Genomic DNA, 21,427 nt, shown 5'->3' with positions numbered 1-21,427 from the left:
ACGAATCTCTTAGTTACATCGCGTTTGCACTGTTAGTTATGATGAAAGCATTCGTTAGTGAGCAGAAATTGAGCAATTTCGAGATCACTGTCTGTGATCGGCTACAATGTTCATCACTGCAACCTTTCATGCCTCAATCTAAATATAATGCCATAGATCTAAACGTAATGCTATAATCAACACTTTTCACGATTAGCTAACCTCGAGAGCTGTAATAGTAAAAACATACTAAAAGTTTTCGAGAGTAGCTATTTCTTATTGCAAGATGTCAGCCAATCACAGCAGTGGGCGTTTACACTTAAGTCTCACAGCAGACACGGCCCTTAAAACAGAGCGTTCAAATCAGAGGGCTAAAATCAGGGTAGGAAAAACGCCTTTTATTTCTAAATTATAACCATTTTTGATGTAGAAATCATCCTAACATTATAAGTGCACCCCAGGAAACATTATAAAACAATGCAGTTCATGACCCCTTTAAATATGGTCTGAAAAATCGACAGAGAGGTTTGGAAATTTGAGTCTGGAAAAGAATGGAATTTTGAATTTGAAAATGTGTAGGAACCCTGTGTATGACATCAAAGTGCAGAATTCCGTCACTGTTTGTATTGTGATGTCACAATGTTTCATTTATTTTTCTTAGGCAGTTCCATCTTCAGAAATTCTAAAAAAAAAAAAAAATCTGTATGATGATGACAGTGACATGTTAAGACTACTGTCTTTCAGAGCTGCGGTTTTCAGGTTTTGTTGCAGTTTTCCGTCCAGGAACTGACCTTACTTCCCGAGTCCTTGGGTCCACACTCGCCCTTATCGTACCACCATTTATTTTTGAGTTTGTCTAGCACTCCTGCTTCACTCAGTTTCAACACCGCCAGGTTTACCGGCGTTCTTCTCAGAGAGAATAACATAAATAACATCATAGGCCATGTTATTTTATGTTATTAGATTACAATACATCTTGGCACACAGTAGCACAGGAAGTGATGAAGCCGAGGTCCCATGGAGTATACGTGTGTGTGAGCTCATACGGGGCCATATCGAGCCACAGACGCATGGATGGGATCTCGCTCCATCGCTTCAGGCGACAGACACATACTGCCCTGATTTCATTATCAAAACACAAGCAATTACTGTTAATACAGAACTATTGGCACATTACAAACACCCCAGAGCACAGTGTGCCTCTTACAGATGAGCAGAAGAGTCCTTTTGGACTCGACTGTATACAAAAAACACCCGCCTTCTCCTATTTGTTTCTGTGCATAGCCCTCATTTGCTGAAATACACAAATCTTTTAGCAAATATTTCTGTTTTGACAGTAATTGCTTTCTTCTACAGTCCGTTTCTCTTTTAGGACATTTGTGACTTTGGTTGTCGTTGCTGGCCGGCGAGGGCCGTGTCAGGGCAGATGTCTCTGTTGCATCACATTTTGGTTTTCTCTTTACCACTCCTCTGCGTGTCATTGGTGGCTAACCTTCGAGTCCCCGCCCCCGCTGCCACATTCGCCCTTGTCGTACCACCATTTATTTTTCAATTTGTCCAACAGCCCCTGCTCATTCAGCTTTAACACGGCCAGGTTTACGGCATTTCTTCAACAAACCATAAACATCACATGAGAGCGGGCCGCAGGCAGCCCGGGTTAGACGAACACAAAACAAACAGAAAACAAGAGAGAAAATAAGAGAGGGTCGTGGAAGGCAGCTGTTGTTAATGAGGACTTTTGCAGGATGTTTCTCTCTCTCTCTCTCGCTTTCATTTTATTCCACACATCACCTCTGGATGTAATATTCATCATAAGCAAATGCAGGATGAGAGCAGGCCACATTTTCCATCATTTTAAAAAACCTGGTGAGCCCATTATGTGCCCCTCTGCTGCCTGAGCAAATTACTCACTAATATATCAACATTAAACCAGCGAACACAGAGGAAATCTATCTATCTATCTATCTATCTATCTATCTATCTATCTATCTATCTATCTATCTATCTATCTATCTATCTATCTATCTATCGGTTGTTCTATCTATCTATCTATCTGTCGGTTGTTCTATCTATCTATCATCTGTCGTTCTATCCATCTATCTATCTATCTATCTATCTATCTATCTATCTATCTATCTATCTGTCTATCTATCTATCTATCTATCTATCTATCTATCTATCTATCTATCTATCTATTTATCTATCTGTCTATCTGTCGGTTGTTCTATCTATCTATCTATCTATCTATCTATCTATCTATCTATCTATCTATCTATCTATCTATCTATCTACCTGTCTATCTGTCTGTCTGTCTTTCTATCTATCTATTGTTCTGTCTGTTTGTCTGTCGTTCTATCTATCTATCTATATATCTGTCGGTTGTTCTATCTATCTATCATCTGTCGTTCTATCTATCTGTCTGTCATTCTATCTATCTATCTATCTGTCTGTCTGTCTGTCTGTCTGTCTGTCATACTATCTATCTGTCTGTCCTTCTATCTGTCTGTCTGTCATACTATCTATCTATCTATCTATCTATCTATCTATCTATCTATCTATCTATCTATCTATCTATCTATGTGTCTGTCTGTCTGTCACTCAGTTGATCCATCCATCCATCCAAAAGTGTTTGTGAGTAAATGGAGGTCATGTGTTCATTTTAATCTATTAAAAGGCTTTTAAGCAGCAGTAGCAGCAGTGGGACTGTATTTACTGCATCACTCACACTGGCCAAATAATCACACATCACACACACGCTCTCTCTCTCTCTCTCTCTCTCTCTCTCTCTCTCTCTCTCTCTTTCATCTTTATGCTCTTTTTCTTGTTTTTCCCCCTTTATTCTCAGCAACTCTGTTAATAGTAGATTGTGTGTGTGTGCTGATATGGATCGTTGTATTCCTTTTTCATTCTTTCCCTGTTGGCTATACAATGCGCAAAATGCAATCTGTAATCTCTGATGTTAGTCTTACATGGGCTGTCTTACAATTGTGACATTGCAATGCATTTATTCTGCTGTTTTTTATTAAAGAAAATTGAACAACGTCCAACCATTTGCATCTGTGTTTGTCGTTTGCCTGCATAGAGAATCAAAACTGACACATATTTCAAATTTAAATGTAGATCGAAGCCAATTGAGATATCCAGCAGGATGATTTCAGAAACCTGGAGACGTCTTACTGACATCAGAGGGAATAAATGAGAGAGAGAGAGACAGATGTGAGAGAGACATCCTCAGTGATTCCACAAGCATGTCACATTTGATGATGAAATGAGAAATACTCACGATGACATGAAACACTTTATGCCGCACAGTGAAAAAGTGCAATCGTTACCTAAAATGCAACCAATTTTACCATCACAATGTGATGTATTTATGATTTGTGAAACAAGAAAAAATGTAGAGTGGAACTTGATTTGATCCATAGTAAACTCATGAATAGATTTGATTGTGTATTAAGAAAGTAAATAGTCAATTCATTTTTTAATGTTAGTTTTACCTTTCATTGGTGCAACATAATAGTTAATCATTGTTCTTTTGGATATTACCATATGGAGACCAAACATTTTTGCATTGTACATACTGCATGCTTCATATGCTGTTTTTAAAAATAGCAGGCAGTGTGCAGTATATACTATGCAGTATTCACATGCATTGTTCTGTTTTTCAGCCCTGTGTGGAGACTCATACCGCTCAGCGCCTTTCATCTAAAACCTCTTCACCCTCTCGTCTGTGTTAACTGTGCATCTCTGGGTGTGACGTCGCAGGTTTACAGAAGTAAGTTTTTAAAAACTCTGTGTTCAGATGGTGAACAGGTATATGTTAAAGTGCCCCTATTACGCTTTTTCGGATATTACCTTTCTTGTAAGAAAGGTAATGCAAAGTTTCAAAGATCAAAGTGCAGATAAATGGAGTTTTTGTCTCCTAAAAGAAAGAATTGATTCTGATCCGCCTGAAACGAGTCGTCAGTAATTCCAGTCTCACTTACTGCTGAACCTATGTAGGTTTGTAACTAATTTGCATAATTCCAGCCTGTTGTTTTCATTGGCTAATGTGAACAGTGTCTGCTTTGCCCCGCCCTCAAACACTGTAGTTGTATCTGAGACTGGAAGAGTTTGGTTCGTGTAAAGAAGACGCTGTTTTCTGCTGCCAAAGCAAATTCACTTTGATGAGATTGATACGGTAAAACCAACGCAATCGTTACTGTTTGTAACACTGTGTATATAAATACTAAGAAAGAGCTGAAATTCAGATATGCTAATGAGCGTCTGGTTTCCGACACATGCTGTAAGTGGTCGACCAATCACAGCAGACTGAGCCATTTGACCAATCAGAGCAGAGGAGGCTCTCGGAAAGGAGGGGCTTAGAGAGACCGAATCTGCAAATGAACCATTTTAAAAGAGCTGATGCTGCAATGGATATTATGAGAAAATTAAAGTGTTTTTTGATCTTTGATGTGCGTAAACCTGTTGTACGAGACCCCAAAACTAAATTAGGAGCCTTTAAAATAGCATAACGGGGCACTTTAAAGGATTCGCCCAGGCATATGTGATATTTCAGGACTGTGAGACAGCAGGAAGTTCTGTCTATAGGTGTTGTCAACCATTTCAGAGCGACAGAAACACTTACAGCACGGTGTCAGGCTCTGCTTTTTTTGCTGTAGATGGAAGATGTCTGTAATCACTAGCAGCATGTTTATATCTGTCCTGGAGAGTTTAAACGGTTGGGGTCAGGGGTCACAGCGCTGACATCAGTTTGCTGAACTGGCTGATAACAACATAAGGAGGCTATCAGAGTAAAAAATGATCGCGTTCAGGTGGTCAGTAAAATACTCTCAGGCAGAACTGAATCTCCACACAGGTTAAAAAACTGACCACAGATCAAAACGCTCTTTGGTAATCATTTCAGGTTACATACATACATACAGCATAACAGAGCATTTTCAATAATTATCTATTTAAAGACAACATGAAACGACATGTTCAACACATTTAACTTCCAAAAGACTATTTAGTGGAAAATATTGCCTTATCCATCGGAATTTGATTGGATCATTAATTAAAATATTTTTTCACCTACACACATTTACAAGTTATATACATTTTCTGCATATATATATGTGCAGATATATATATGCAGAATATATATATATACATATATATGTTTTCAACATTTATAATGATCAGAAATGTTTCTTGAGCAGTGAATCGTGTGGATCATGTGACACTGAAAACTGGAGTAATGAATTACAAATGAATTATAAATTACAATTATTTTAAATTGTAATAATAATAAGATTGACCCCAAACTTTTGAACGCTAATGTATATAATAATGTGTACTAATGCATAAAATTCAATAATAAATCATTATTTTTGGAAGTTAATTTTGATTTCATGTGGTCTTTAAGAATTTTAAGGAATTTTCACACCCAGAAGATGGCGTGGTGTAAAACATGCTGATAGTTTATGCAGAAACAGTAAAACAGATGAGACATAATAGTCCATGATGGTGTTAGACAGAGAAGAAATGAGCAAAATGAGACACGTCAGAGAGAAAAGGATTGGAAGAGTGCAACGTTTACCTGAGTGCTGGTTCTGAGGAGGAAGAACAAAATTACACACACACACACACACTCTTACACACACACAGCACTGTCTGAGAGCTCAAACTGTGATATCTTGTGGGATACAGGAGCTTTTGTCTCTGAAAAGTTTAATAAATAAAATGAAACTTTAACACTTTCTGAGCAAAATAATAAACTTTTTATTAGGTTTTGTCATTTTTTAAAGAGGTCATATCATGTCATATCCTTTTTTTTATTATTTCAGTTTTCTCCCTGAGATCCATTTATGAAGTTAGTAGAGATTTTCTCTGAAGCAAAAACAGGAACACCTTAAATTTATCAAATTAAACGGGTTGTTTTAAGATCAGGAATCTTGTTTAATGCTGTAAAGCCTGACAATCTACTTTTTTAGTTTATTGAACATTCAGACAAAGTGTAAAAAGAAACCTAAAAAAAAGTTTTTATTTGTTGAGCATCATATTGGATACATCAGGCTTTTATGGCTCATATAGTGAGAATATGTAGGAAAAAAACAGCTCAGTTTTGCCTAAACTGAGCAAAAATATGCAATTTTTTTGCAGATGCTGATATTTATATGGACAGAAAGTAAGATGAAATTCTGATGTTTGCAATGTAAATCAATGAGATCTTCATAATAGACTAAAATGTATATAAATATCAGTCAATATCACTCTATATGTCAATAATGTCTCAGTATGAGTTGAAATATAAAAGTTATTCTTACATATATTTAAATTAGTAAAGATTTCACAGCAAAAGTACGCATGAACCGCTTTATAATTATACTAAAAGCCTTTTACTTGCTAAAAAAGTCTAAACTATCAGTCAGACGACAGAAGGACTGTAGTAGATTGTGTGCGACAGGTTTTACAGCAACGTTTTGAACATGTTGATCATTTAGAGGCCTTAAAAATTTGCTTATCAACTATGATACAGCAGGGTTTATAGGGTTGAAATAAACTTCAGCCGCTTGTTTTAAGATTCCTCAGTATATAGACAACAGAATATGTTTCATAATATTCATTAAACTAATATCTTGGAAAATCACGAAATATTTGATTTCTCATGATATGATCCCTTTATTATATATATATATATATATATATATATATATATTTATTATGTTTTAGTATTTTTCAGTCCTTGACCTTGATCCCCTCCTTTATTAGATTAAAAACAGTAAGTGTATATGTAACCACAAAACATCACAGCATCACAGAGAGTACTGAGTGTGACAACTGAGAGAAAGACAGAACAGGCAGAAGAAAAGAGAGAAAGACAGCAGGAAGGAGCAGAAACAGAGAGAGAAGCACAGCAGGGTAGGTGGAATACTATAACAGCTCTGTGATTGGTCGGTTGTTATAGAACTCCACCCACCTTAGCTGCGATCCTTTGGGCGTGGCCACGCCGTAGCCCTTGGAGTCCAGATTCCCTCCGACCTTCATGGTGTCGCAGGGCTTCCTCTGCTCCGTGTACTCGTTCATCGTGGACTCCAGCAGGAAGGCGTATTTTCCCTTGGACTTGCGCACACGCGCCACGCCCTCCGCTGTCGTTTTGGTGAAGACGGTGGGCTCGGCCGACTTCATGTAACTCCACATTTTTTCGTACACCGCGATCTTTGACCTCTAGAGGGTGTAGGAGTAGTGAAAAGACATCAAATCAGTCACAAAAAAGTCTTTGGCTGGAAACAGGAAGAAAACTAGATGAACTATAGTAAAATGTCAATATTTACAATATTTACTATATCTAGAATATTTAAACAAAACATTAAGTATTAGATAATATACAGCTGGTCACTCTCACAAAATAAACCTCATATAAAGAAGGCTTTTATCATCCTGAAGGAGTTTATTTTGTGCAAATGATCGACTGACTGTATGTTTTCTTGCTCATTATGTGCATGTTATTAAATTAAAATTACAGTTTTCTATTTGAATATATTGTAAAATGTAATTTATTTCTGTGATCAAAGCTGAATTTTCAGCATCATTACTCCAGTCTTCAGTGTCACATGATCCTTCAGAAATCATTCTAATATGATGATTTACTGCTCAAGAAACATTTCTGATCATTATCAGTGTTAAAAAACAGTTCATATTTCTGTGGAAACTGATACATTTTATTTCTCAGGATTCTTTGATGAATAGAAAGTAACAGCATTTATTTGAAATAAAATCTTTTGTAACATTATAAATGTCTTTATTGTCAATTTTGATGAATTTAATGTGTCCTTGCTGAATAAAAGTATTAAAGGGGACCTATAATGCCCTTTTCACAAGATGTAATATAAGTCTCTGGTGTCTCCAGAATGTGTCTGTGAAGTTTCAGCTCAAAATACCCCACAGATCATTTATTATAGCTTGCCAAATTTGCCCCTATTTGGGTGTGAGCAAAAACACGCCGTTTTTGTGTGTCCCTTTAAATGCAAATGAGCTGCTGCTCCCGGCCCCCTTTCCAGAAGAGGGCGGAGCTTTAACAGCTCGTGCTTCGGCTGCTCAACAACAATAAAGCTGGAGAATCTCACGCAGCCAAAATGAGGATTGTCAGTAACGGTGTTCAGCCTTACATTGTTCAAACCGGAGTCGACACTGATGGAGAGACTCAGGAAGAAGTTACAACTTTTAGAATGAAACTGGACGTTTCTGAATGGTTAGTGGATAAATTTATGTAGTTGCTGTGGAGTTGATTCAACTCATCCACTAGCATGTGTCGTCATGTTAATCTTTTGTGCAAATCCAGCGTTGAATTGACCCTCGTTTGTGAAGCAGTCCGGTGTAAAATGACGGCAACAACACTCTACTACAACAACTCTTCCTCTTCTCTAAAGCAGCCCAACATGGCCTCACCCCTTTTGCTGTGTGTTCTCGGGGGTGGGGTTTATGTACATTTTCGGGGAAAAAGCTGGTTGTAGTCCAGCTGTTTGTTGTAGCGATTTCTGTAAAAGAAAATATCTCCCTTTGCATTGAACTTTGAGCGTCGTAACTTTGCAGATGTTGTTTATTCTCAAACAGCAACATTACACACTAACTAAAGTTAAAAAAGTCAAATCATAATCAAGGACCCCTTTAGTTTATGTAAAAAAAACTTAGGAACGGTAGTGTACAATTAATTAATTTTGTGGTTACTGAAATGTTGTCAAACTAAAACTGTTGCAGTACATGCAGTATATACTTTCAAAATCTTGTTTAGCAGTGTGTAGTCAGCTCTAAAGTGTGCACTACTGAGACGGATGGGTGTAATATGGCTGAAAAGTGTGTTAGTCCTGTGAGATATCATATTTGACGTACTGGTGTCCCAGTGTGTCTTGTACTCCATCATTCGTGCCTCTTTCATACACTGGCTCAGTCACAAGCTCCAGTATGTGAGAGAAAGGCAGCGGACCGTGACGGACAGCCGGCCCATAATAATGTTTGTCACGTCCAGTCTGGAGCGAAGCGCTGTTGTGCCGTAACACTCCAAAATAAAACATCACACACGCCCACGAATAAACAACACCCTCGACAAACCTGTGCTCAGACACAAACGCCCGACAACAAATGACAAACAAACTCACGCGTTAGTCCAAACACAATGGGATGCCTGACATTTACTTATTCCCCGGGTTACTGATCAAATGCTTCTCACCAGTATATCAGCGACACTCTGCAGAGGCAGTGAGACGGGCTGCCACAGTTACTGTGATGGGAGAATGAGACGGATTAGACTTTATACTGTCGCAAAATGTAAACTATAGGCTATTAATCGCACAGCTCTATATAAAGTTGGATATATTCTATCTGACTTTATCCGCATACAGTACAGTACACTCACATAGGGCGATATATAGCAAATCACTGCTTAATTGCTTGTATTGCTTTGAAACAGTGTATTGTGAATAGCCCGGGGTCAAAGAGCATAAGGCATGAGACGGGTTGGAAAAAAGAATTAGGTGTCAGGGAGAGTGAAACAGTTTGGCAGAAAGAAGTTGAGACAGGTTAGTGCAGATTGTGTGATAGATTGCCGCAAAGATAATGAGAAAATATGGCGGAGAGAGTGAGACAGGTTGGGGAAACCGAATGGCAGTGAGACTGAGAAAATGAATGTTTTCCCATGTAGACGTGTAGCATCACACCATCTGTGTATGACAACAGGGAGACAGATTCTGAGTGAGACGCATGCAGCGCTGCTCAGTTAATTAATGAACACACCATTCATTCAGCTCGCACAGATTCTCTTTCATATTACCTGTCTCTCTCTCCAACTATCCATCTTTCTCCCTCTATCACTTTCTCTTTGCTCTCTGAATAAATTGCTTCTTTAGCTCCTCTCCAGACAGCAGACAGTTTCTCTATGTAAATGTGAGCACAGGTTTAGCTCTAATACTCTTTGGAGTCTGATTTAATTTCTTATCTATTACTGTGATGACTGAACTTTAATGTGCATATCAGCCTGGTCTGTCTGTATATATATATATATATATATATATATATATATATATATATTAGAAGTTTAATGGTACATATACACAACATCACGGTTCGGTTCACACAGTCAGACGATGAATGCAGTCACAGGTGATCCACACTCCAATCCAGAAGGGGGCGTGTGCTGTAATGCAATGCTGTTTACTAACCGCCACACCAGGAAAAAGCACAGAAGAAGAAGAACTGATGATCTATGTATAGATATGTACGTGTAATCTCTCAACCAGTGTTTCAGCCGCGGAAAGACATCAACTAAACAGCTTGAGAAATAATCACGTAGCATTACATTTACCTCAGGCAAGTCATTCAGTGTCCACTTCACTAGAGAAATGAACTCTAGAGAGGAGCATTTCACTAAATATATACACTATATTAGCTTATATATTCATTATATTTACTTTACCTGTTAGTAATATCTTAATTATTTAATATATGTTTAAATAAATTTGTCATGAAAACAAGTTATGACAGTAACTGTAAATTATTATATTTAAAAAATGAATTGGAGTAATCATTTAGAAGTTAACGCAAAACCTGCCTTGTGTGCAATTTACATGCTTTTTTATTTATTTGAGGGTTGATTATTATATCTAAAATAAATATTTAATAGAATTTAATAGTTATTAATTGTGACTTTTAATATTATAGTAATGTGCAAGAAAGGGTTCGCTGTATATCGTTTACAGCATTAGCTGAATTGTTTTTTTTATCTCTAAGAAAATGTTAATTATAATTGAATTTATTTAAAGGGAGAGACGCAGTTTGTTCACTAAACCACTGTTTAATAAAAAAAGAAAAAAAGAAGCAATTTTATGTTATATTTATATTTAATCATTCTAATATTCTGATTTGCTGCTCAAGAAACATTTCTGATTATTATCAATGTTGAAAACAGGTTTGCTGCTTCATATTTTTGTGGAAACCGCAACGTTTTGTTTTTCAGGATTCTTTGATGAATAGAAAGTTCAAAAGAACAGCATTTATTTGAATTAAATCTTTTGTAACATTATAAATGTCTTTACTGTCACTTTTGATCAATTTAATGCATCCTTGTTGAATAAAAGTATTAATTTCTGTCAAAAAAAATCCCATTTATAGAATATGCGGTCATTAACATGCACTGCGCTTTATATTAACTCCTGCATCAAGATACTATATATATATATATATATATATATATTGTCATACCACCCTACCCTACAATGAATCATCAGTCTAAATGTTGATGTAAATCTAAATAATCTTTAATATTGTTCTCTCACCCTAAAGAACTCTTTGGTGGAACCGGAATCAAGAGTCCCGTAGGCGATTTCCGTCTGTTTGGCGAGGTCTTCTGCGCTCTCGATTGGCGACACCATTCTCTCCACGGTGAGGAAGGCAGCCAGGTTTGCCGTGTAGGAGGAAATGATGATAAGAGTGAAGAACCACCAAACTCCTCCAACTATACGCCCAGAAAGAGACCTGAAACACAGACAGACACAGAGAAAATGAAGCCCGGAGAATGTACAATTAAACATCTTCACTTTTAAAATCACAACAGTGACTGGCAGTGTAGATGTAGAATAAATAAAATGGATTTGATACTGTTCAATTTTAGCTTGTGAATCTGACATGCCTTCATCTGATTACTCTGTTTGTTCTGAAGACAATATTCACATTATGCAGCATGAAATATCTCATCTGTAATCTGCGGTTTCCATTTGTCAACACACAATCGTCAATTCAGAACAGGCACAGAGATTGATTGCAACAATACACATTTATTTAGAGCGTTCTCGTATCAGTCAGTCCTAATAATACATACACACAGCATCAGGACAGCTTTTGCAACTCTGCAGAAGACTGACAGATTACAGGCCTTGTTTGGAGACAATTAAGCTCAATGAGCTTCTAGTTTCCCTCTTTAAAGACGCATATTGTACACTGTAAAAATGGTTTATTAAAGTTTATTGGAGTATGTTTTACAAGAAAATACCATTTCAGTCTTTCTACTTCATAATGCCGCTTAATTGTGTACCTTGCCTTTATTATTTGTGAAAATAGTTTCAAAGTAAATCTACACCATGTTTTTCAGTGCACAAATAAGTAAACTGTAAATGAAATATATGTTTGATTTCATTTTGCACATTCTTTCTTTGTTATTTTAGACTTTGAAATAATCTCTGGTCTTACTTCACAAGATTACATTACTTTAGAAATGACTTTACACTATTTCAAGAAGTGACAGAACACTTATTATGAGCTTATAAGACTGCAGCAGTGCGCCTGTGAGACCTGCAGTAAATCCAGAAGAAATTACAGTCTTCAAAAAGAATCCAAGATCTCATTAAAAACGCGTCATTCTCTCACTTTAGACTAATCTACTGAAACACACCACAAGCTACACTGACCTGAGTTCATCAATAAGAATGGCAGAACACGCAGATACGTTCAAAAGCCGCAGTAAAATTTAATTACCCTAAAATACCAGGGAAATGCATTTTATACGGCAGTGCGCTGCAGGGAACGGAGCGCTTTCTTCACAGAAGCTGTGATGATGATAAACTCTTAAAATGTCTATAGAATTGTCAAGTCAAACTAGGACGTTTCCCATTGGTCCTCCCAGTAGAAAACAAAGCCATCTCTAACACTATACCTCACATCATTTCAACAAAAATCTTGAATAATAAATAAAATGGAAAATGAGACAATAAATAAGCAAGCAAACATCAACTCTATCAACTATGTTCTGTATTGAAATTAACCATGAAGGAAGATTTTGTTGATTTTTGTTTACACATTATATATAGGCTATTATTTAAAAGTTGTTAGTTTTTTTGTATTTTTTGTTTTGTATAAAGCTCTGCCTTTTCCCAATACATAATGTTTTAAAGACATTTACAGAAAAGAAGTAGCTGCAAAGTAATGTAAGAACTGTGCAGCTAACAACATAATTACATTCTAAACAATCAAGTTTAAGATGCGTTTTGAGTTATGTGGAACTGGACCAATCGTAACTGAATACTCATGCTGCTATTATCCAATTATTGCAGTTCACAGGATGTGAGGGGCGGGGCGAATCAGCAGCATTCAGAGTGAGTAACAGGTGTGAGACTTAAAATATAATGATTCATACAGTATCTCACAGAAGTGAGTACACCCCTCACATTTTTGCAAATATTTTATTATATCTTTTCATGTGACAACACTGAAGAAATGACACTTTGCTACAATGTAAAGTAGTGTGTACAGCTTGTATAACAGTGCAAATGTGCTGTCCCCTCAAAATAACTCAACACACAGCCATTAATGTCTAAACCGCTGGCCACAAAAGTGAGTACACCCCTAAGTGAAAATGTCCAAATTGGGCCCAAAGTGTCAATATTTTGTGTGGCCACCATTATTTTCCAGCATTGCCTTAACCCTCTTGGGCATGGAGTTCACCAGAGCTTCACAGGTTGCCACATACAAAAATGTGAGGGGTGTACTCACTTCTGTGAGATACTGTATATATTTCTTTGTATATTGGCAGAATATATATATATATATATATATATATATATATATGTAAATATTATCTTTAACATCAGTTGAGAGTTTTATCATGGATTTGTGTTTTATTGGGTGTCAGTAAAGACACAAATGTGATATACGTCTTATCTTAATAATTATTCTCAGAGGATCAACCGTTGTTTCCATCAGTGGACTGACGGCTCTACCAACGGACACAGACCCTGTCGAGTCGTGAAACGTTTGATGTTCATTTTAAAGCTGTTTTAAAGGCTAGTCGGACCACTGCTTTTATCTTCAGGAGTGTCACCGCATCTGCTCTGCGCATGTGTCATACAGGTAAGCGTTTTTCCTTAATATGTGCGATTACGTAATAAGCAGAAGTGGACAATAAACAGTAGGCTACTGGAAAAGTGCGCGCTGACTTGCATTAAAGTTCTTAAAGGGATAGTTCACCAAAACATAAAGCTCTGTCATCATTTACTCGCCCTCAAGTTGTTCCAAACCTGTATGAATTTCTTTGTTCTGCTGAACACAAAGGAAGATATTTTGAAGAATGTTTGTAACCAAAAAATTGACCTTTCACAAAGACCCACCCCCTTTAGTTACTGTTGCTATGTCTGACAAGCCATGCCGCTCTCACGCCACACATCATGTTCTCACGCTGTGAAAAAAATACATTGTGGAGCAAACAGGACACCTTGACAATATGTTGAAGGCAAGACAGAGCAAGTTACTTTTGATGATATGAAACAACGTCTCAAATTTTGTAATTTTTAAAGAAATTTAAACAAATTCCATTTTGTGGCTCTTTAATGTGTCATGACAGATCGCTGTAGCACCTCAGTTCAAGCGGCTCGTGAACCGATCATCTCTTCCTGCTAGTTCATTTATAGCATCAAATAAACATGAATGAACATCAGAAGGAATGTTGTTTAAACCTCAGAAAGACGTCAGTACACACCATTTTTTAAGTTCAAGTCCATTGACGTAACTCCCTGACTGGTTTTTCGGACAAAACAACGGATTCGGCGTTATGATTGGTTAGATTGCCTGTCAATCAAACTCCAGGCGAAGGGTCAATTGTGGGGCACCATTGATTTCCATGGTATTTTTTTTTCAGTCCATGGAAGTCAATGGTGCCCCACAATTGTTTCTTCTTCTTTTCTCCTCAGAAATGTCTGCAATTAATTTTTCTACTTTGTTTGAGAACAATTTCAGCTTTATGTCTACCATTTTATTTTTATATACTTTTATAAGTTTTTATATTCTACTTATATACTTATAAATTTAAGATTAAGGACACATTTGCCTTAAGACCTGGCCGTCCACACCAAGAATATACACAACTGTAAGCTTTAAAAATCGTTCTTCTCCAAGAGAATAGCAGAATTCACAACTAACGATAACGAACGACACATAGGAACGATTTGGTTTGAATCACATTCAGAGGGATTTTCTTTCCAGATGATGAACAATAAAAACATGGGACATTATGCTTAACGCTTAACATGGCATTATGTACTAAGTGATGTTAAAAGTCCAAATTCAGTTTACACCTTATTGATGATGCTTTCTGTAGAGTCTTGTCATGATTTCAAATTATAGCCCAGCTCAGTAGGCCATGTGTATTTAAAGCATATGTATATGTATTTGTGTTGTGTGTAGCTCGTATTGTCATTGCTCTGCTCAAAAATGAATTTTAAATGGAGACAGTTCCAGCATAGCCGAGACAGAGAGAGATTGGGGGGAGAAGAGCGAGACCAAGAGCAAGAGATTGACCCTATCTAGAATGTCATGTCCTCAGAGAATACCTGTACTGATGAGAGAGCAAAATCACGCCTTTAAAGGACAAATCTCTAGACCGCCCCTCTCTCCCTCTCTTAGGATGGGTTGAGAGGCTGCTGGATGAGGTGATAATACAGTCCTTTTGATGCCTGTGTAAGATTGTGTTTATTTATGAGCATCTCCAGCACTGCTAAGCGTGTGCCATCACCATGGCGATGATGTATAGTTTGCTTTGTTTTAGTATCACTGAAGGAATTTATGCAAATCAGGTGCTGGTGCAGGATAGATTTATTGGGCCGCAGTTCTGAGCACTAGGTGTTTGAGTAGACTAGTGTGATCCGGCACACTGCGAATGTTCCTGATTCGGCTTGTTAATATTCTGAAAGTGTGCCATAACACTCGAAAAAAATTTAGACCTGAATTTATGATTTATATATTTGAGTTGCACATAAAATTTCCATGCATTTGGACACAGTTTTATCATAAACTAATGAATTTAATGTGATGCATTTTTGTCAATCCGGTAAGATTTCTGTAATAGTACTTATAAACTGAATATGTTTTGAATGCACAATTATATATTTATCATCAATAATTAATTTTCTTTCAATCTCATATATTTTAACTAATTGAATATTGCTTGTTCCACAAATAGCCATATTTTAACCATGCATGCTCATAGTTTTTTACTGAATACATTTAAGTGAACAGATTCATGCTGATTCTAAGCAATTTAAATAAATGCATTTTGAAAATATGATTATTTAAATAAAATCAAATAGATGCAAGTAGTTAATATACTATGGCAGGATTTGAGTGCAGAATTCTTACCCATTTCATTTATGTATGACTGACAAAAATGCATTACATTAAGTTTATTAGTTTGTTAAAATGGTGTGATCCAAATACATGGAAATTTTATATGCAATTCAAATACATAAATCATACATTTAGGCCTAAATATGCCCCATTATAATGTCTATCTCCATAATTTGATGAATTACTGCTGCCATTATCACTAAAAAAAGTTTCTTTTAAATAAGTTATTACACAAAAGTTATTACATTTGGTCTGTACTCCACCATTAGTTTTTATGATATTGTGTATTTAAATTAATATGGATGCTGCATTGGCCAGTCAACATCTGGAACTATTGGTTTCATCGTTAGTAGCCATTACAATACTTAAATATGCATGTTTACATGTTAAAGAGTATTATGCAATAAATTGGGTGATGAATGAGTGTTTTAATGCATTATATTATTTGATTGAATGTCCATGAATAGGCAAATATTATTATTTTTATCATAAAAAAATAACAACTGATAGAAAAGAGTTTCTAGGGGTATGATTCTCGCTTGGGGTGCGAGAGGTCCCGGGTTCAAATCCCGGACGAGCCCCCAATTTATGTTACGTCCCAGTCTAGGTAGGGTTAGAGTTCAAATCCCGGACGAGCCCCCAATTTATGTTACGTCCCAGTCTAGGAACAGCGTGGAGTAACATAAACGAGGAACGTCACATAAAAAAAGCATTGGTTTTCTTTCATTTATTGTAGGAGCGTTCAGTCTTTTACTTGTACAGGCCACTGCACAAGCTTTGGAAATGGGTATGTGCCAAAATAACAAACGAAACAGAAACTAGATGTTATTTTAAACTCTACCATATTCTAACAAAGTAAAAGATAAAACAAAATACATTCCACTTCCCATACTCCCCATCTAATTCAAACCAGGAGAAAATATACTTTTAAAAATAATAGGCACCAATCTCCTACAAAATAGTGGCATTACTCTATTTACAGATTACCTTTTAATACCTACTCAATAATAATAATAATAATAACTCCTACAGGATAGTGGCGTTTCTCTATTTACAGATAACCTTTTAATACCTACACAATACGAACAACACTTGCAACAATAACAAAAGAAAAGATGAAGGGAAAAAGCAATAGGAACAATGTTAAGCACGAGTACCAGGCTACATAATTTCTTCTCATATAATATATTATGTTGCCTTGCCTTGTCTTGCCTTATGTTATTATATATTGTATACAAAATCTTCCACCACTTGTTCATGAATCTGTTTGTGTTTTGTGCAACCAGATCAGTGGACAACTTTTCCTCATCACATTCGGTTCAGACCGCAAGCTCACATTCACAACTCGGATAAAATATGATTTCTTCTGTCGTGGGGCTGTGGATTTAGGAACCGCTACTTTAAAATCAATCCTGCTGAGGCAGACGGAGAATGAAAGACTGAAGTGTTGTAACAGAGAGATATGAAAGACAAGCTGAGTTTGATAACAGTGGAGGAGACGGAGAACAAAAGAATATGAAACGAACAAAAGAGCGAGAGAGACATGCCCAGCAGAATGGATCCGTGTATGTGTGTGTGTGTGTGTGAGATGCGTCCTGACAGGTGTGTAACCTTCGTGCTAATGTGTGGTCGGTCGTCCTTCTCTGCTTAACAGAAGCTGATGGTGACGTGACAGGAAGTGCAGATGATTTATTGCACTGAACACATGCATGCAGCATATTTCCTCCTGCCATTTTTCATAATCAACTAGTTTTAGTCTGTATGTTTATACATACTAAAAAAGTCTATGTAGTAGAAGAACTATTAAATATAGTATACTAAAGCCACACACACAAGCCATCAGGCATATTGTTAAAGAGTATAATGCATTAAAAGCACATTATATTGGGAACTGATTGTGTTTTAATGCATTTTATTATTTAAGTGTATAATGTGAACTTTATTTTTTTTTACAAAACAAACAACTGATAAAATCTATCAATTTTGCTTTCAGTGTTTTGAGTAAAAAAATGTAATCAAACATATTTTATACATACATTTTGTGCAAAATATTATTAAATAATGTTGAAATAAAAAAAATCCATTACTTGAAATAAAATATACTTTAATGTAAATTAAAAATTAAACTTATTTTAATGTTTTAGTTTTAAACTATAATAACTAAAATATATATGTGTGTGTGTATGCATGTAGTATTTTTGTTGTTGATGTTTTCTTATTGTAATAAAACAGAAGGTAAATAGGGTTAATAATAGAGATTTCGTCATCGCAAAAAAAAAAAAAACACGTGCTCTGACATCATCAGACAATACCAGTGAACAGCGGATGATATTTGGAAGAAATACACTTGTATATGTAATGCATTATAGAGATATTTATATTGCATTATACATTGCATTATATTTTTTGCAGTTTAACATCATAGCTATAGTTATTATATTGTGCATTTATTATGGCTAAAATGCTTTTTTGGCCAATCAACATCCAGAACTATCATTTTTAAAGAAGACATTATTTTGGGTTTTGACTGTGTTTTAAAGCATTATATTATTTAAACCAAGAATAAACATTTTTTACAAAACAAACTGATTAAAAAAATGTCACTTTTGTCAGTTTTTAGTGTAACATATTTTATACATACATTTTGTATAGATCTCATTTGCAATTATTAAATTGCATTGCATCGGCCATATTGAGATTTTCCAACCATTTAAAAATCATATTGGTTTACCACTATATATAATTCATAAAGAATTTCTCTATAATGCATTAGAGGCTTCAAGTAAAGTGTGACCTGTTAGTTAAAGGATTTTTTTTAAAAACCAAGGCAAAATTTTTTCATTTGTTCAAGAAGAGGTGCGCAATTCTCTCTCTGTCTGCCTGACTGACAGCCTAATTCAAGCTGCAGAGGGAGATATTGATGGAATGTCCTGATGTCAGTGAAGAGAACATGAGCGAGAGACACAGAAACACACACACACACACACACACACACACACACACACACACAGATAGAGGGGCAGAAACCGAGAGAACACGAAATTGAAGGACAAATGGTCCTGCCTCTTTGTATGTTCACTTACCCCATTTGAGACTTGATAATGGAGAATCAATTTGCTGCAGCTGCTATTTACACAAAGACACATTCTCTTGATTGTTTTGTGGACATCTGTGTAAAATTACACTTACAAAATGTGCGTGTGTGCTTCAGTGAGACTTAGATGACATGAAACAGTATTTACAATGCATTTTTATATTTTAAGTAATGTATATATGCTGTATATATAGTTGTAGATGTTTTCTTATAGTAATAAAAAGGAAGGTAATTGGGGTTAATAATGATTTCAAGTTGAATAGTGCCACAGTATATTCATTCATTTAAATGATGGAATCGACAGTACATTCATTTAAAAATAGCTCCATCCCTCTGTATGTTTCATGGGTAATGTACGAGAAAGAAGAAGAAAGAGTCCAATAAAAAGTGTGTGTGTGAGTGTATTTTCTGTGTAGAAGTGCGGATCAGTAATGTCCTTTAATGCACAGAGCTGCTGACCAGGCTAATGCTAATGCCAGTGCCACGTTTCTGAGGATCTGAACGCTTCTGACACCATTAACCTCTCAGAAATACCCTCGACGGCAGGCTGGTTATCTGTGTGTGCTCTGCAGGTGAAAACAGCCTTTGAAAGCAGCGCCGTTTGGCAGGAACGGTGTAATTTTTGTAGCTACGGGTAATGCTGCGAGCTCCCAGACACAAGTTCAAGTCCTGCGTTACAACACACACGAGCTGTGATCGTGCAACGTAAATGTTTCATAAGAAAAGGTGTGAAAGTGTTGTTATAGTAGAACAACGGTAAGATCACATTCACAACTTCACCCACTCGTCACTCTTGCTCTGTTTTTTTGGGGCAGACTCTAGTAATTTGTGCAGTTCAGCGGCCTCGCCTTCCCCGGACCCCGGACATCAATTTTTTATTGCGCCGCATTCTCCAGCTATCAATAATAAAATGCTATATTCTTATAAATATTCTAAAAATAAAGTGTGATTTTTCTGCCATGCAGCTGCAGGGATGAAAGTTTAATGTTTGTCTTGAAGGAAGCGGGGACGGTAAGCCTGCGGTTTCTTCCTGGATGCGGACAGTAAAGTCCAACTTTAATTTTGTGCCTCGGCTTCTGGGAAGCCCTTAGGTCAGCGCAGACAAAAGCACAGGAATTATCCGCTTTCCACTCCAGACGAGGAAATATCTGGCGTGTGCATTACTAGAGATCATGCCTATTGGAGCTTTCCATGTGTGTTGGGAAACCTGAAAAATGCGTAGCATGAGTCATTTATGAAACAATGCTTTTCAGTCATTTATAAAACAACGCTTACCTGCCATTGACAGTATTTTCTGTCATTTATGAGATGACGCTTTCCTGTTATTGATGGAATTTTGCATAATTTGTGAAACAACGCTTTTTCGTCATTTATGAAACAACGCTTTCCCGCCATTTACATAATTTTCCGTCAATTATGAAACAATGCTTTCCCGCCATTGACATAATTTTTTCATCAATTATGAAACAACGCTTTTTCGTCATTTATGAAACAACGTTTTCACACCATTGACCTAATTTTCCATCATTTATGAAACAACACTTTCCCGCCATTGATGCAATTTTCCTTAATTTATGAAACAACACTTTCCCGCCATTGATGCAATTTTCCGTAATTTATAAAACAACGCTTTCCCATCATTGATGGAATTTTCTGTCATTTATGAAACAACGCTTTCACGCTATTGGTGGAATTTTGCGTCATTTATGAAACAATGCTTTTCCGTCATTTATGAAGCAACGCTTTCCCGCCATTGATAAAATTTTCCGTCAATTATGAAACAACGATTTCCCGCCATTGACGGAATTTTCTGTCATTTATGAAACATCACTTTCCCGCCATTGACAGAATTTTACGTCGTTTATGAAACAACACTTTCCCACCAGTGACGGAATTTTCTGGCTTTCCATGTTTTAAGTAGGGGTTTTCCATGTTTTGTTAGGGGGCGCTATTATGTAAATTCTGAAAGGGAAGAGAATCTCTGGATCAAAACACAAGCAAAAAAAGAGCAGAAACAAGTGATAAAAGCATTGCTTATGCACATGTTGTAGAAAAAAACATGATTTTTCTCATCTTTTTGTTAAAAATGTTGCTTTTTTAATGAAACTTACCCATAATCAACACCGATAGTGCTGGAAATTGTCACGTCACTGTACTGTTAGTTGCTAGTAGCTGATTATATTGCCGGAGCATCACTGTTTGAAAACATCT

The 21,427-nt window shown here is 36.4% G+C and overlaps 2 protein-coding genes across 5 annotated transcripts in view; one reads left to right on the top strand and one right to left on the bottom strand.

Annotated features, from left to right (window-relative positions):
• gria4a (glutamate receptor, ionotropic, AMPA 4a) overlaps positions 1–21,427 on the bottom strand; it is a 93,441-nt gene that overhangs the window by 6,359 nt on the left and 65,655 nt on the right. For 2 of the 4 annotated variants that reach the window (XM_051861791.1, XM_051861789.1), the window contains exons 12-14: positions 11,289–11,487; positions 6,941–7,188; positions 771–885 (exon numbers count right to left, since the gene is read on the bottom strand). In XM_051861791.1, coding sequence (XP_051717751.1) covers positions 771–885; positions 6,941–7,188; positions 11,289–11,487 — 562 coding nt within the window. Of the gene's footprint in view, positions 1–770; positions 886–1,471; positions 1,587–6,940; positions 7,189–11,288; positions 11,488–21,427 lie in introns of all 4 variants that reach the window. The other 2 variants (XM_051861788.1, XM_051861790.1) reach the window with 1 other exon arrangement.
• The window catches only part of LOC127495189 (gastrula zinc finger protein XlCGF7.1-like), a 288,096-nt gene that overhangs the window by 203,531 nt on the left and 63,138 nt on the right, over positions 1–21,427 (top strand). The window lies entirely within an intron of this gene.

The sequence above is a fragment of the Ctenopharyngodon idella genome, chromosome 15 (genome assembly GCF_019924925.1).
Source record: "Ctenopharyngodon idella isolate HZGC_01 chromosome 15, HZGC01, whole genome shotgun sequence".
Classification (NCBI taxonomy): domain Eukaryota; kingdom Metazoa; phylum Chordata; class Actinopteri; order Cypriniformes; family Xenocyprididae; genus Ctenopharyngodon; species Ctenopharyngodon idella.
This window is presented reverse-complemented; position numbering and strand designations above follow the sequence as displayed.